Source organism: Myripristis murdjan, chromosome 16 (genome assembly GCF_902150065.1).
Source record: "Myripristis murdjan chromosome 16, fMyrMur1.1, whole genome shotgun sequence".
Classification (NCBI taxonomy): domain Eukaryota; kingdom Metazoa; phylum Chordata; class Actinopteri; order Holocentriformes; family Holocentridae; genus Myripristis; species Myripristis murdjan.
In genome coordinates this window covers 11656238-11674630 of record NC_043995.1, presented here as the reverse complement: position 1 = coordinate 11674630, position 18393 = coordinate 11656238, and the positions used below count along the sequence as shown (strand labels likewise).

Genomic DNA, 18393 nt, shown 5'->3' with positions numbered 1-18393 from the left:
AAGACAGCAGAAATACTCAGATACAGTCAATGTGCTGCCATTGTAAAAAGTACCTTTACCAAGAGACTCCTCTGCAAGACACGACAGTCCAAGTGTCAAACTAAAGAGCCACGTTAGACAAGACAGGGTGCAGAGGTCCAACGATGCCAACTTACCTTTTTGGAGGTGTACTTCTGCTTGGTGGCGTTGGTGTTTCGGAGCTTGTGCTCCACACGGTCTCTGTTCTCCAGCTTCTTGACCTTGTAGATCCTGACCAGCCAGTGCTCTGAAGTGAAGGCTTCCTCCAGGTGCTTCAGCTTTATGTCCTTGTTGCCGATCTCAGCGTTACGTGTCCGGTCGAAACCCGGTGGCGTCCGGAAGTCCAACTGGGAAAGAAAAGAGACTAATGTCTTACTGAAACTATATGTGCCATCAAGGAACATAAGTTGCTTTCACACCAAGATCTCTCACCCCCGAGTTTGACCTTACTTCTTTTCACATGTGCCATAATCACTCACCTGCAGGCGTACACTCAGCCCAGGGTCAGGGCTGAGGGTGTTTTCACACTTATTACTTAAAACCAGAGTTGCAGAGACATTTTTTATAAATAATTTCTCAACTATAATATGAAGGTCAGTACTCAGAGCAGTGTCACCATAGTAACATGAAAACAGTCCATCATAGCAGCAAAAATCCTGTCCTTGAATATTTTCACTACTCCAGATGTTAACCAGTTGGACAATTTCTCTGCCAGATCAAACTGCTTTTGACATTTTAGCTATTTTTTGGGCTGGCTGCTTATGGTTAAACCAGCAGAATAATACCAGTTCAGCTGTTGGAGCTGCTCCTCTGAGTGAAGGGTGAGCTTAACCCTGTTTTCACCGTAGGCTTTTTACGTCAGGGAAAACACTTCTCTGCATGGTGACATGTACCAAGCCGGGTTTAATTCACCCTGGGGTGGAGGTTTCTGCTCTGGGTTGAAAATAAATGTGCTTATATGCTTACCCTGTAGTCACCCCGGGGTGAAAACACAAGTGTGAAAGTGACTTTAGTCCTATTTGTCCATTTGAAACTATGTTAAGTACAAGTGATGAGCTCTTTGTAATTAACTTAATTGTCAGTTATGTACTACAAGGAGTACACATACACATAAGAATGACAAAAATGATACAATCCATGTCCAACAAAATGATTAAAACAGACAAACCTGCATCTCTCCGAAACGGTAGTAAGACATTTTGTACATAAGGCAGTTGAGTAGGGTGGGGGAGCCAGCTTTGTCCACTCTGAACTCTCCCTGGGGGGTGAAGTAGTCACTTTCCTGAGGGGAGGGATGAAAGAGACAGGCAGATGGTGAGAGAGCTGACACACACTTTGATCAATGATATCATTTTATTTTGCAGCTGCACCGCTAGGGCTGTGATGGTATAGATTTTTTCTCGCTGAAAAAGCAACGGGTCCCTGCAGTTTGGCAGTTTACTGAATGAAACTGCCATGATGATAACTTAACAATGACTATTGTTCACATCATATGTCATATGCACTCATGCAACTTTCGCTAGCAAAATAAAAAGGAAATACAAAAAAAAAGGAAAAGGAAGAAAAAATGTGGTGATGGCACTCTTTCCCTCAGCAGCGCTCGGAGGGCACATTAAACATTCATATGGATTCCTCTTTGCAGCCAGCAATCTCTGAAGTCAATATTTAACAACTGTTCGACATTCACCTTCATCAAATGTGCAGAGTGTTTCTCTCTTTGAGGAAAAGGCGATAAGTCACCAAAGTGACTTAAGTGTTCATGATATCTCTCTCACCCTGATGTCCTTGGGGTGCTCCCCCTCGGCAATGCGCACCATCCACAGGAACTTGTTGATGTCATCGCCTGAGTAGCCAATCACACCTCCAAAGATGATCAGGACGTAGTCAACGTCCAGTGACCTCATGATCTCATAGGCGGCACTCTCATTAGATGACATGGCTTTGCCCACCTGAAGGAGAACAAATAGCGATTTGAGGAAAATTTCATAAATGACATACGATTGCATCAACATGTAATTGAAATCTCAGGTTCCCTGCATAGGCATCAAAGTTGAGCGTAGTGGTACAACATTCAGTATGACCACTTGGTGGTGCTGTAGACAAAGACAGCAAATCAAAACTCACTGTGGTTGGAAAATATGGCACTAAGAGGAGCTAAAAAAAAAAAAACTGTACAACCCTGACACTATAGAGCTGAGAAAAACTACTAAAGACAGAGACATTGCAAAAACTTGCTGCTCAAGGATACGACCACAGCACCTCTATATTTTCAATGACACCTGCACTGGCAGCTGTTTTTTTTTTTTCTTTTCAACACTGTTGGATGTTACCCCCAACACCACCATTGTCTAACGGTTTACAGTGGATTAGCTTAGCGCTAATGTCTTCTGGAGAAATGGTCATCATCAAGTAGATGTTAAACAAAAGGTGGCTGTCATCCCTGCATTTTCTAAAACAGACAAAGAGAAAAGTATTTTCATGCATTAGAGAGGACAACCCTAAGATCAAGTAGAGTGTTGAAGGTTAGGCACTCACCAGCGCTATGTGACTGTTGTTCCACGTGTTGTTGTCCACCAGCGTTGTTCTGTTGGCCATGCCTGCTATCTGATAGCCGTAATCCCACCAGGACATCACCCTCGCGTGCTCGTCTGTGTTCTGTCTCAGCCAATAGTAGGCCTCCCTGAAGTCATCCAGGATGTTGCGGGAACTGGTTGTGACAGGGAGAGGTTTACAAACTAAACTTTCAGTGAACTATTCTGTGCATATATGCCATTCACACACACTCAATCAACACTGGATGTTTGTCCTCCACACTGGCAGGGAGGCACTGTTTTGCCTGCAAGCATGCTGAATGTTCGTGTGTGTTTTTAAACGCTAAGGTTGTAAAAAAGCAACCACCTGGCTGAGACTGGAGTGGTGTTACATCCACGTATGTTTGCATCATGGCTTTATGTATGTATAGACAGAATAAGGCTTAGAACAAATGGATTTGCTGATACTGGCGTTTTAATAAAAACCTGGTATCGACCTGTCAGTGCTGTCCTTGCTGAAGTGAAGATGTGATTTTCTTCAGCTTCAGTGGTGTCAAGCTGTAAAATCTGAGCTGTGATTCAGGTATGCAATAGATTTCATGACCTGAGGCTGTGAAACCTGAAATGAAACCTCACCCTGCCATAAGCAATTTCTGACCCGTGTAAAATAATTTGATTTATGTGGCTTATGGTGAACAGTTTTAATGCTAAGAATAAAACTCAGGGGTAAAACACTGAATCCCTGCATGTCTTTGCAAAAATGGTAAAATTTAAAGAAACTGAAAAATCATCTGTTGGCAATGTCACTCCAAAAATATTGGTGTCGGTATTGGCCTTCTAAACTCTATATTGACTGAAAACCAGTATAAGTGCGTAGTGTGTTTGTGTGTGTGTGTGTTGCTGTATTCTCACCCGTCATGGTTATATGATGCCAGCACCACACTTGGGCTGGAGTAGGCGTTGCTGGTGACCCAGGTGCAGTGCACAGCAAACATCATGAGCAGCATCAACATCAGCATGGTGACTATGGACTTGATGTTGGGGCCCAGTCCCTCCTCTGCCTTCTCCTGCTCCGATACATGTTTACGCACCTTCCCAGCCTGCAGGGGGGAGCCGACATCACCCACAGACAAGACAAAAAAACAAGAATACAGAACCTATAAATAAGACCAATCACCCGTGAAACTGGGCATTGTCTCCACCGAGAGAATTCTCCATGAGTGTGAGGTGGTAATATATTACACGGTGAGATATTACAGAAACAGCTTTACTTTCCGACGCTGTAACTCATTACCATTTCCAATGCGTCTACAGGTTTTACACGGTTAAATATAATGCTTTTTAGACAAATTTTAATAACTTATTTTTTGGGGACTTTTTCTCAAACAAATCAGCATTTCAGGCGAGTTTAAAGGTAAATCCTATGTTTGTGATTGAGTGCAGAAGTAACGTTTAGGTAGGAATATTATTGTTAAAACAACATTTCATATGATACAACCATATAACAGTTTCCAGAGAACTTCACAGATAAGTAAATGATGAAGATGAAGAAATAGACTGAAATAAATGTATGCATGAAATCAGATAAAATGTTTTATATTGAAAATATGATACAAGGAAGTCAAAGACAATTTAATGACATTTATATTGATATTAATACTGATTTGATTTGTAAAACTGAATTGAAGACTTTTTATGAATTTTTAAAAGGCCTGTAGACCCTCTGAGATTTATTACTTTTGTTATCATTCCTAAAAATCAGGTTCAATCATATCCCACCATGTAGAGAAGAAGAAAAGCAGCATAAACATGGAAGATAAGTTATCCCCACTTTTGAAGGTGAGAGACGATCCACTGAAGAAGTATAATTAGTAGTGCTGATAAATTACCACACCCATAGGCTAATTAGTAAAATAGTAATGATCTCATTTTTGAAATGAGGAGATGAAATAGGAGACGAGTCCAACACTGGAAGAGACAGACACTCAGCTGTGACAGTTTGCTGTATGCTAAGAAAGTTTGAGAAACATGTCTTCCACTCTAAGATGAACACTCATGTACAAACTGACACCACTAATAGGCATTATGTGGTGGTTTTGTTAAAGCAGACGGCCGGTCCCTGACCTTGTCGTAGAGGTTGCCAGAGTTCTTCCTGTCGTCCTCGTCGCTGCTGTCCTCGGCAGGCGGACTCTCCCTCTTCATGTCATCGCCCAGGTAATGTTCGAAGACGCTGGAGAAGGCCACCGCTGACAGCATGCAGACCACCGGGGTCAGAGTCAGCATTAGACGCACCATCACGCCGGCAAAGTACACAGCGCTGATGGCATACAACGCCACTGGAAAGGAAATGCAGAGAGAAAGATGAAGAGGTTATGGGGAGGAGAGAGACCGAGCCCATTTAGACCTGGCACTAACATGTACTTTGTATCCAACTGTGTCTGGATATGACTTTACATATCACATTTACACCTGACATTAAAATACATCTCTTGAGCCCAGCCAAGCATTGAATAGATTTCTCTTTCCCACACAAAAACACAAGTAAACACAAACTTTCTGTCTGAAAACGTGCCCAAAACCCAATTGCATTTGTTAGGATTATTTTTTGTTTTTGTTGTTTTTTTTCCCCCTCTGCTAAGGTGTCTACAGGTCACAAACTATTAGCACAGCAACCAAAGTTGGAAAACTGGAATACAGAAAGAAACAAATACAATACCAACCAGCCAGGGGGTGATGGTGGCTGTTTAACAGCTGCATATTTGCCTAAACTTTTGAAATTTAAGTCATAGGAATAATTTGCATCTATCAATAGGCATCAACCCATATAGGCCATGGCCATATCCCTCATCTAGATATTCCAACACTTTGATTTGTTTCATTCTCCTTCTTCAATTTTAGACTTTTTGCTGTCAAAACTCTCACACAGCATCATCCCACCAAGCTGCACAATTCAGCTATTTTGTTTTCCAGTCGGTTTTACGACATGGCCAAGAATTAGCTACTGACCTTAACTGGGAACATCACCATGCACAAAAGCCAAAATGAATAAGTGTCTTTTCTTCACTGAACTTAAAACTTACGCTGAAGCATTAACAATGTGTAAAAAATGCACTGGCTGGCCAGATGGTGGTGCTATAAAAGCTGTTTTTATAGTTTGTCTTGTAACTTCTACTGTAAATGGTGGGAACAAACAAACAAAAAAGATCCTGTATTGTGTGGGTCCATGCAGGTTTCCCTCATGCAGCATGTTGATCCACAAATGCTGCTTGTGGCTATATTTATACACTTGAAATGGACACTTAATATCATCTTTCCCTCCGTCCAAATGAATCCTGATCATCCATTTTTGGCATTGATCTTACAATCCAACCAACGTTTGTGTGTTTCCAGATTGCATCCACAAGCTAGATTTTATTTCCATTTGAGCAGCTCTTGTTAAATGCACTGCGTTTCCATTTTGTTGTTCTGTGAACAAATGCATCTTTGACCACCTCCAGATGTGGTCTGGTTAGTCATGTACAGACCACAGTTTGTGTTTTTGTGTGTGTTTTTTATACATTCTGACTGCCCAGCACAGCATCTTCATGCAGGTAGAAAAGGGGTCATACAAGAAAATATAACTGCAGAGAGGAAAGTGGAGTACACAGTGACACATTAATCTGCGTGTGTGTGTGTGTGTGTGTGTGTGTGTGTGTGTGTGTGTGTGTGTGTGTATGCGTCTGTATTCATGGAGTGTTTCTTGCTGGATCTAGATCAAAGTGTCTCAGAGAGAGATTAGTAGGTAATAGGTAGAGAGAGAGACAAAGAGTGAGAAAGAGATAAAGATAGACAGGAACAGAGTGGAGCAGCGAGAGCAAGTAAATAAGATAAACAGAACAAGACTGAGGGAGGAAAAAAGGGAAAATGTCAGCAACTCTAGCAAAATACACTGCGTTAATGGCACCAAGAGCCAAGGGTGGGCAGCAGAAGATAGCACTTTACACTAGCAAGCAGCAGGGATAGTCATGTATATTTTACATTGAAATCAAACAGCTTTCATTAAAGCAGTACACACAGACAGACAGACAGAGAGAGAGAGAGAGAGTTCGAAACAGAAAGCATGCGTGAGAAAGCTGGCATCAGAGTGCAAAGAGCTGAAAGTGAGAAAACAGATGAGGACAGTGTGAAAGAAACAAAGAAACTAGACTTGCTGTCGGTGAACAACCCCCCCCGCCCCCAAAAAACCTGAATCAAAACAACCCAGGATGCCTTGTGACTTTGCCTCTAATCTGTTTCTACGATTTGGTCAGCCTGTAACTTTGAAAGAAAGAGGAAAAAAGTTCAGCAACTTAATCCCTTCAATAAACTTGTGCCAACATGTTTCAGAGGACTGCCTCCTTAGATGGATTAGGTCTGGCCAACCAGTGGAAGACTGATCATTCAATACTCCCGATGTATTCTACAATGCTGTTTTTTGGCTAAAGGTTTTCACATTCAGAGAGTCAAGTAAATACTACTGGAGTTGCTGCAATCCCAATTTGAATGTTTTGCCTGATGGTGGCACTAGAAAAATGGTCACGTGTCACCATTTTTTTTCCTCAAGGGATAATGAAGGTGCAAAGCAAATTTGAAAGACTCAAGTAAAAAGGTATTTGAATTATTACGCTGACAGCCAGGATTTGCCAGGAGGGCTGGTGCAAATCCATAATATCCCAAACCTGTCGTTTTGGTGATATAATAATAGGAAAGACAAACGACAAGAGAAAGAGAACGCACTGGAAAGAAAAGCGGATAGTATATGTGACACCTATGGACAAGAAGGGAAAAAGTCGACAAACACAGAGAGAATTATTAAGTACATCCTGGGAGAGGCAGTGCAGTAATTGGGCATGGGACAGTCCTTGCAGGAAGTGTATAAACATTAAATGGAGTGTGTAACACTGGTCCTTCCTGCAGCGAATCCTTCCCTGGGTCTGTATAATCCACTCTGAGCTTAAGGGAGCTCGGGCCATACACTGGCTCAGCAGTGTGGGCAGAATAGAGATGGAGCGCAAAGCACAAACGTTCCTTGATCCACCACAGTCATGAATGCGTTATATACAAATGCCCACACTGCACAGTAACAGCTCACTCCGTGTGGACACAACAATTACAACGATTCCCTCCGTAGCATGCTGCAGTATGAATTCACTATCAACAAATATGGAGCGCATATGTAACACACACTGGCCAGGCAGTACCTGCAGGCCTCTCCATCACAATACTTAATTTACTGCATGGAGAGACTTAGAAGTGATAGGTCTGATTCTTACCTATACAGCTGCATTTGCTGCTCAATGCGAGTTTAACACATCCACCAAGTTTGGTTCATTAACTCCTTCCCTGTTGCAAGAACGGGTGCTGCAATAGAAGTGTACTGCTCCAAAATGAATGACAGATATGGACCAGAGAGCAACATGATTTTGAGCGGTGACACAAAGTCAGTGTTTCTTTGGTTTCATTGTGAATGCTCTTTCCAGGCCCGGGTTTTCAAAACAGTGGGACTATTTTCTAATGTGGATGGTTCCCCATGAGGCAGTAGCATGTCTCATTCATTTTCGAGCAGTACACTCTTGATCAAGCTCTTGTTCTTGTAGAGTCAATGGAGCAAACTTGGTGGATGTACCACAAATTTCCCTGTGATCACCAATCAGAGTGCACAATCTCACAGACTTAACACAAAGAGCTTCAGTTAACTATTGTCAAAATGCATATTCGTAACCCTGTTAATGACAGTAAAGCTGAAAAGTAACTACTTCATCTACTTTATTCCAACCAATTTATAAAAGACTTTCACAGTCTTGTGGCACAGGACACTTTGTGCTGTACAAAATCCATGCAGCCTCAATCTAGGACTAAGGCTTCTTCACTGTTAATACTCAAAATAAATGCTATAATGAACCAAACGCCAACTACAAGCTTATATGTAATACATGGGTCTTCTAAAATTAGCGGTATGGATCTAGGAATGCAAGATGATCAGTCTTACTCCCATATAACTGAAGAGGCGTACTAATGCCTCATGGGAAACTATTTTAAGATTGTTGATGAATGCATACCCTGAATACCAGTTTCTTATAAAGTAATTTTAAAGTAGGACTAAATGACTACTTTTATTTGTTGATGCTCAGAGGTTACAGGTCTTGTTTCTTATGGTTCTAAACATCCATTCATCACTGATGACCCAGGGAGACAGATAATGCACCACTATGCTAAGAAGTCTCAGGGCTGGCTGTGGTCATCAGTCAAGGCTGCGGAAAAGTTTGCAGACGGATTGATTCCCCAGAGCAATTTGTCATTGATGCCTTTTTTTGTGAGCTTACTTTTATCGCATTTCAGTTTTATTGGACATTGTGCAGTAAACGGTGCAAGTAACGATAAGGAACCGTTTGAATGAGGTGCTAAAGCAGACCAGCGTGTGGATTAAATTTAAAAGCTGCAACAAGAGAGACAGGAAAAGCAGAGGGAATGAGTAGCAAATGACCTGAGAGGCGGATTTAAATTCACGACTGGCAGGTACATCGGTATGTGCCTTTGCCGGCTGCATTACAGAGCTTTGACACTGGGTGATATTCTCAATGCAATATCAAAATAATTAAACGCCCAGTGACAGAGACAGATAAGGATGGTTTCTTACCAGACGTCAGACACTTCTGTCACTGATATTCACAGACCAAAACGTGCTGTCATCTTACTGAAATTTAAACTTCAACACCAGTGCCGAGTGGTATCACAGTTTAAACTTAAATAACACATAAGAAACCTGCAGCAAGCTAAGGAAATAAGGAAAAAGTAAATAAATGGAAAAGGAAATAAATTCATAATGACACCTCTACTACTACTACTAAAATAAAACAGCAATCAACTCAATAAACTATGTGTATCTCTCCCTCTTTGTGTATATTTTATCTTACCTTGGGTTTGGCGAAGATATTTTTGAAAGGGAGGAACTGGAAATACAAAACGTGCACTGCAGGACACATGTCAAATTCACAGAGCTCGCTGGTTCAGATGACCTGGACTACTTTGTGAATGCTTGTGAACCGTGCTTTTGCTGGCAAAACTGAAGAAAATAAGTCGTTCCATTTATTTTTTTTGAATCAGACATTTTTACGCTCCAGTTTGTTCATGTAATTTAAAAGAAATATAGATAAAGAAAATAACACTTGAAGAATAGAGCTAAAGGTGCTGGTTCTGAAAAAAGCTCTAGCATATAATAGATTCCCAGGTGAATGAACCAAATTACAATGCCTTGGAACCTCTGCAATAAGACATCAAACAAAGAAGAGCAATTCAAAGATAACATACATACAAACAGAAACTGCTGCCATGTCATTTCTGGCCAACCTTTATCCTCTCCTGTGTTTATTGGTAAAAGCATGGGGTAGAACAATTTACAATTTTTTTTTTCTCTGTCTCTCTCTTTCACTTTTGTAATAAAGACTTGAGCTCTGCCTGTGCTTGTAGAACTGTGGTGAAAGATTTCTTGGCATTGCTAGTTTCATCAGCGGTGTTCTTAAAGCAGAGCCAGAGGAGAACATCACTTACGAGTAGCGAGCTGCACTAGAAAACTCATCGGCCCCATATGGCAGTGGGAGTTACCTGAGTGAATTTTTTTTCCAATCACACAACGTGATGTGAGTAAACTGCTCACTCCCTGGCCCTGAACATCTTCTTTGTGGTCCTTGGGAATGAGGGAAAGCTTCATCAATTGTTGGCAAGTTCAGGTTTCTCTTTCTGATGCAGGCCCTCACTCGCTGCTGTGAGCTGAAATCTAACTTTTTGCATGTTGTTGCTCCACGGTGGCAAACTACCGCAATGACAGGGGGAGTAAGTAATGTCTAGCAGTGAAGTCTAGAAATCGGAAAGCAAAACAGTACGGAATGATATACAGTTAGGAACCTAAGTAGGTCCATAAGTAAGTTAATGCATGTTCTGTATAGTTTGTCCAGTTACTTTTAAGCCTCTGAAAATGGGGTGAGAATGTATAAAACTGGCTGTAATTCCTAAACAGTTAATGCCATATTTTTGTTCAACCCCTTAAATTACACCTGAAAGACTACACTTCAATCACGGCGTGGTAACTCCATTTCAACTCCACTGTGCTGGTGTACAAGGACAAAATTATGAATACTCTGTCACTGTCCAAATACTTATGGACCAAAATAAATATACTGATGTGACAGCAGGTTCACACTAACTTAGATGCACGCTGCTAGCACTGAGCATTTCACTCAGGTTGTCTAAAGATTTTTTTCTGCGTAGCCCCAGCTAATCCATTTGTATACGAGTGTTTTCTGAGATTGCAAGTGGGAACGTCTGTGGTTGATTAATCTGGTTTATAGTGTAACGGCTCTGCTTTGAACGGACTTTTTTGGCACTGTCAACCAGGACAGGTGCAACCTGACAAGCTAATTCAAGCTCTCAACATTTGTTGATTGCAGAGTATGGAGTGTCTCCAACCATGGCAAATGTGCTCATTTTAGGGCACATTTTTACAGTTTTACTATACTCCAAACACAAATATTTTATGGCAAAATATTAACTAACATGCATTACTGAGTTCAACACTAAATCTCAGTCTCTTCCTGTGTTCAAAAACAATCACCATACCCAATACCAAAATAATAATTTGGGAAAATACTGTGAATTCTACTGCATCTCCATTAAGGTGGATTAACCCTCTTCATGATTTAATCTGATAAGATGGAAGATGGAGCAAGATAGAACTTGCTTAGTGCAGCTTTAAGTGTGGAAGGCAGCTATGAACAGTTTCTTAGCAACCTTCACACACATTTGCCATTGACATTCTTGAGGCAATTCATACTGAAGAGTTTGAGAAAACCATCCCACACCCTGATCTAATTTTCAAAACAAAAACACTAATGCAATTCTAAGACTCTTACCAAAGACACGTTCGTCATTGATGTTCTTGATGCAGAACCAGAGGCCTGCTGGGAAGGTGCAGACAAGAATGTGAAGGTCAAAGAAGAAGGAAACCCAGGTGGTGGGCTGATGCTCCGACACAGACGCTATGATGGGGATGTGGATCTTAGCGTAGCTGTGGTGCAAAATGAGAGAAAAGAGAAAGAGAACTGAGACAACAAACGTGTGGGGGAGAAAAAAGGAATAGGAAAGGTGTTGGTGTTGTTTTTTGACAATGAAGATACTATATTATGAAGGCGTTATTATAAGCCATTTTTATGTCAATCTTTTTTTAGATGATATAAATCATAACAATGTTTTTTTGGTCTGGCAGAATCCTATGATACTAAAATACGATCTGAACTACACAACCTTAATCAGAATGAGAAGAGCCTAAAAAACATGTTTGCCCACTGTCAGTTATCTTTGGTCCAAGCCCGACCCCATTACTCTTTACTGCACTGCAGCAAAACTTTACTTCCTTAAAAATTGTGCTCAGGCGTGCACACACACAGACACACAGAGTTTTAGACTCAGGCAGCTGATGCTGCACTCTGGCAGTTCTCTATAAGCCCAGATCTGCGAGGAAAGAAAAGTAGCATTATCTGTTTAGGAATTTATAATGGGGTGGATTGACAGACTGACTGGTTGGTTGGCTGGCTGGCTAGCTGACTGTTTGACCAAAGAAATGTTTTGGCAGCGAGAAACAGATTTGGGTAAAGCTACTTGGTATGCGTTTGATTTGCCTGTGAGATTCGTGAGCAGACTAAAATGTGGGAACATCACTCGCCAAATCAAGGGAAGGAAAGTGCAACACTTGCATTTGCAAAGTAGCAGACACGAAGCTAACATTTATCGTCACCCCTTTGATCCTTTATTTAAAATACACTCTAAGACTGACCGAGGCTGATTTAAGCTGACCCGTCAGAGTAAATCAACCAGTCTGATAAGGTGGAGTACTTGTAAGAGGGAGGTTACCACATCTGTCAACCTACCATTTTCCTTTAACATATTTTATGAAAACAAAAAACTTATTAGTACTAACATGAACTGTTTGTCAGTATTTGTTTGTATAGCCCGTCATCCCACGTCTCAAAAGACTTTTGAGCAAAGAGCCCACCTAGATCTACCTGAGCAACACCGATCAACTATCAATCACAAAACAACATAAGATAATACAGTATACAACAAAATAAAACACAGGGACACAAGATAGCAGGATGAAAGGACATTACAAGCCTATTTAAATGAGCCTACCCTGCCCAGCACCACCAACCTTAGGCCCTCTGTGAAGACAAGGAAAAACTCCCTGGAGGGCTAATCATGGAATACTTGCTGGGACAATAAAACGGACAATGACATGGACAGTAACAATAAGATGAGAAAGCAAACAACACAAAGAAACGTGATGAGGCAGAAAGATGGACTTTGGCCAGCTAGCGACAGCACCACTGCCTCTCCAAGTACAACAAACAACTCTGCTGACTTACCCAGTGTCCCAGAGGGAGTAGAAGCGCCCACTCCACGGAGCAATGTACCCTGAAGGTGAACAACACAGAAAAAAAACAACATATGGATGCAGAATGTGTGAGCATGTACAGTATATTTAAACAAATACACATGCACATGTAGTCACTCGCTCCCACATGCACACACATACATTAAGCACGTTCTCGCTCATGCACACATGGACACGCACTGCTTCGGAGCCTCAGTGGTCGGCACATTTCGTCACGCAACAGCGGAACACATAATTGGTTTGAAACATTCCTCATGCATGTATTGATCCTATGATTACTTTCTAAAATGCATGTGCTGATGTGTATTGGTGTGTGAGCTGTGTGGCAGATACAGTGAGTGGCTGTAATGAGCTCTCCCTGGCCTGCTGTCCACTCAGCTCAGCAGTGGAATGATTAATGAGAACACAGAAACTAATCACTGTTACTAGCAAACAGAACAGCTAGCGCCTGGGCCTGTGCTACATGGTAAATAGATGTGTGTTGATGCAAGAGGCTGATTCTACTCATAACTAGCTACAGCACTGCATGGGGCATTTCATTGGCTTGGATCGGACCTTGAGTTGAGGGTTTTAATCACTACAGGCCAGGCATCAAAGCATCCAGCCTCTTCTCATCTGGGGACCCAACAGGGCTACAGCCTCAGCCCATTTTGCGCACCAAATCTCAAAGCATAGTAAGTACTCAAGCTGCACTGTCTCATATTGGAGTTCAAGGCTATATTAGAATGCATGGATATTAATTTCCTTGTCCCTTTAGGAATTGCACTGGTCAAGCATAATGTTGCACACTGTCTCTATTAAACCCACATAGCTGCAACTCAAATGGGCAGTGTATTCTTCATTTAACACAAGTCAGCAGTGACCATGATGTCCGCCACAACTGGTGCAATTCACACTAGTTGTTTTTTTTTTTTTTTAAATGTGTGTGTGATGTGTGATGTCTAAGACACTGATTCTTGAGAGTTAGGTCTTTTTAACATGTTGGTGGCACTGTGGTGGACCAGGAAGTTTCATTTTATGATACTGGATATCAATGTAAAAACGCATCCTTCCCCAAAGGTTCATCAGATTTGACCCAGCAGTGTGCAAGCTGTTAAGCATAAAGTTTATGGCCTTGCTGGCCTGGCTGTGGAGTTGTGCTTTGCCAATCAGGTTTATATCCAAAATTCTGGAAACCACTGCCAAAATCCACCATTTCCCAAAGTTTGACATCTATCCTTGTCAGAAGCTTCTTTTGTAAATAAAGGGCTGCAGTTTGTTCTGGGGACTTACTGCCTTTCCCTTCCGTATGAGATTCCTCTCGAGTCCACATCTATCAAGCACCGCTGTCCTAAATAAAGCTGACTGCTGCACCATCAGACCCCACACAAAGTTACCTCTGCAATATTACAGTGTTCTGCAAAGAATGCATGGACAAGTGCACGATATACCCTACATATGACAGGTACAGTAGATAACAGTGAGTGGTACAGTAAATCTCGCCTGTGCTGTGCATTGCACCCGACCGTCTCAATATATGACGCCTCACCTGGATACTGTTAACCCAGTTATGTACAGTAACAATGTAGGATATAGATCGACTTGACCTATCTCGACACAAAAAGCCATGAAATGTAGACATTTCATTTTAAAGCTGAAATCAGTGACTCTTTATTTTGTTTCCTCCCAACTCACAAAATGCATATAACAAGGAGTTAGTGAAGGTTCTCTAAAGGCTTGTATGTGGGCTGACCTGTGTACGTCAGGTAGATGACGGTGAGAAAAACCACTCCAGCAGCCAGAGAGACTCCCAGGAAGAAGAGAGTCTGGAACTCCTGTCTGGTCAGCCTGTCCTTCAGGTACTGCAGGAAGGCATACGCCTGAAGCAGCACAAACACACCTAGACAGATATGGCACAGAAAACAATACGGTCCAGCTTTTAAAATACACCACCTTATTAAAGTTTTACATCGAGTAGATCTTCTCTTAGTTCATATTAAGCCTTGGGATACTGAAGTTATCTAAACCAGTGAAGTGGACAAAATGATGTTCTATTTGTATAGCATTTTTAAAAATAAAGTAATAGCACTATGGAGAAAAGTGACAAATGACAAATACTTTAAATAACTTACACATTTCAAAGAAAGACACTATAATTTATGCAAAATAAAATTAGATTCATTGACTAGACTCAAACCCCATGTGTGCATTTACATCAGTGCCTCATTTTCCAACTTAATTTTGACAGCACTGCACAGTATCACAGCTGCAGATAGAAAAATTAGATAATCACTCTGATAACTGGTTTATTCTACGGTTGTTTCAACATGTTCTCTCTGTGTGTCCCAGCGTACAGCTTGGCACAAAATGTGCAGCACTGACTTACAGCACAAACGGTCAGCCTCAACCAAAGCAAGAACAAGTTTGCATTACTCTATATGCTTTTGTAAAATGGGAGTAGATTATAAGTGAACTAAATCAGACAAGTATAGACAGTACCCAGTCCCACAGCGTCATATACCAGCAAGTGTTGATGTAGCTGAACTTTATAACAATCCTGGAATAATCAGGATAACTACATCCTAAAGTAGGGTAAAGAACATCGGCTCTTTTATAATATATAACTATACTCTAGTAGATCAGCTGTCTTTCAGTACCTGTAGTAGCAGGTCAAATGCCTTGGGATCATGCTTTCTAGCAAGCAATCCATGAGGCTCAAATGGGAATTGAAAAAAAAAAAAAAAAAAAACAGCAACGAATTGACTACAGCTTTTTGCTGTTGACATGGATTAGAAAACATCACATGCACTCCGGATGCTGCAGTGTGAATGTAGCCTCAGTCAACATGACAAAGTAATATATCAGATTGAAACACGATTAAATACCAGCTCAAACAATTTCAATCCTATAAATCATGCATGCAAATGAATTTCCAAAATGCCTCATAAATTATAATGCGCAGTTTAGAAACTTTTAGTGTTAAGTGCAAACAAGAGGATTCACAATTGCACATAATTTATACAAATATATTTTTCCACTGTACGTCTTTGATTAAGACGAATGATGCTCTTCACATAAATTCTCCATATGCTGGCAGCAACCACAGCCAGATCCTGACTACAAGACAACTCAACTGAAATATAATCAATACACAGATAATCAACTGTGCAGCTCAAGATTCGATGAAAAGCCTTGAAATGACAACCAGTGAAGAATGAAAATTGGGTTGTGTTACAAAAGGAATGTCTACTGTTCACTGTTACTGGCCTCCAGTGCTATTTTCCACGTGCCATCCAAAACCCTGGAGATTGCTTACTGACCTGCTGCGGCCATGTGTTCGCTGGTCCTGATTGGCTGGAAGCCCACGAAGGGGATCTGCATGGAGAGGACCAGGCCAACAATGTAGAAGGTACTGTAAGCTGCAGAGAGACATGATAGTTATGGTTAGACACAGGAAATGAAATATGTTTGTTTGAGTTTTTAAGACCAGTATTTTCCCACCCATAACGACTGGAGGCGAAATCGAATTTTGTCCGAATCTGTTTACAAATGCAGGTGCAAAACTGGTTCCGCTTTTCAGACAGCCCTATGTTAAGATGTTTTGTAAACAAAGGGCCATGGAGTTTTGTAATGCTGCCAATTTGACAGCGATTCACAATTTTTTTTTTCACAATCAGCCAAATATCGGCAGTAAAAAATACTTTGCTTTTTAGGCGGATATGGGGCTACACATCAGCCATACTTGCACACACACATACCCAAACTCCTACAGGATGTGAGTGCACAAACATATTCCCCCCACCCACCCACCCACGCGCACACACATATTTTTTCAGCATAGTAAATACTATACAGTGACTGAATGAGCCAAGAACATCCCACACACACACACACATTTTCTCTCATTCAAACACAAGCACACCAAGCCCTTGATGTAGCGTATGAAAGCTAATACCTTTTGAGCTTAAACCATGAGTGACAGCCTAAGAACAATTAACCTTCTACGTTCAAACAATTTAAACACTTGGGAGTAAGCGGCACAACCAGACAACAGGCTCTGCGTGAACACTTGAACTAAACCCAAAAGCCGTTTCAAACAAGCCCCCAGAGGTCACGATGAAACACTGGAAAAAACTCTCGCTAACAACGTCTCAAAACAAGTACTTTACAGGTTTAATATGACCACGGTAAAGCCAGGAAAACAAAAGCATGAGTCCTCTTAAAAGGGTTTCTACGAGCCACACGGAGACTTACCGCATACTAGTGAGGCAAGCTCAAAGATTTAGACATAGGGAAAAAAAAATAAAGACACCTTAGGCTATGGCAGCTACTGACAACCTCTTGAGAGGAAATCAATTCATTAACTGGAAAAGTTTGCTGAGTGTGTCTGTCAAACCGAATGCGTGTGTCTATATATGCTTGAGTCTGTAAAAGCTTTCAGCGGTCTGTGTTTGCTCTGATTAAGCCTAAGCGATGCTTCGGGGAGCTGGAATTATGATTGACACGTTAACACCCCACCTCACACCCCTAACAGACACAGGAGAGACACAGCGGGTAGAAAATCCAAAGCAGGTCAAAGGTTCATCATCACTCCCTGTCACTTTCTCTTTCTAACGCAGGCTTCTGCTGATGACAAAATTATGAAGGCCATAGACAAAATGAGAAAAAAAAAAAAAAAAAAACAATCCTGGAAGTGAGATGGTATGCATCTAAATTCTTGTTTCAATAAACATTTTCTCTAAAACTCAAACTTGTATTAATTGTGACCTCCTATTTTACAGTGGAACATCTGCAAGATTATGATTGCTGTTTGTTTTGAGGTCTGTGCCGAGGAAAAAGACACAGATGTGAACGCGCACTTGAAGGCCTTTCACTGTGTTTACAAATAGATATGAGACTATAAGAGTGAGGTTTGTGACAGCATGATGACTATCACTACTCCGCAATATGGCTTTTCGAGGAGAGAGGACTGCTCTCTAATCTCCCTCATTGCCATTTATCTTTGGCTGTGGTGAAAAATAAAGCCGTATGGCTGGAGCCTCACCAGATAACACAGAGAGGAATTGTGAGCGGGGGAGTCTAGGCCAATTTGTGTCTGGGCACATTATCAAACCTCAAGTCTCTCCACTGCTGTCTTTAGCACAACACATGATTATTATTACTATTAGGCCAATACATGTGGGTCTGGCTGTGAAAACAGCATATTCTGTTGGAGCGATGTACACTACTGAATTAATACTTATGGGCTTTATCTATCCAATATCTTCTCATACGATGTAATCACCTTGACAAAAAAAAAAAAGGAAGAAACGGGAGAAGAACTGTCAATATATCTGACATCACTCTGTCCCCTGTAGTCTCTTGGAGGTGCCACCTTCACTGGGGCCCACAGACAGTCACCAT

The 18393-nt window shown here is 41.3% G+C and overlaps 1 protein-coding gene across 1 annotated transcript in view; it reads right to left on the bottom strand.

The window, feature by feature from the left end:
* LOC115373338 (dolichyl-diphosphooligosaccharide--protein glycosyltransferase subunit STT3B-like) overlaps positions 1-18393 on the bottom strand; it is a 62204-nt gene that overhangs the window by 328 nt on the left and 43483 nt on the right. Inside the window, exons 6-15 of the mRNA XM_030071679.1 lie at positions 16311-16409; positions 14744-14890; positions 12983-13031; positions 11474-11628; positions 4674-4885; positions 3462-3649; positions 2554-2725; positions 1794-1967; positions 1187-1300; positions 156-365 (exon numbers count right to left, since the gene is read on the bottom strand). Of these exons, the coding sequence (XP_029927539.1) occupies positions 156-365; positions 1187-1300; positions 1794-1967; positions 2554-2725; positions 3462-3649; positions 4674-4885; positions 11474-11628; positions 12983-13031; positions 14744-14890; positions 16311-16409 (1520 nt within the window). The remainder of the gene's footprint in view (positions 1-155; positions 366-1186; positions 1301-1793; positions 1968-2553; positions 2726-3461; positions 3650-4673; positions 4886-11473; positions 11629-12982; positions 13032-14743; positions 14891-16310; positions 16410-18393) is intronic.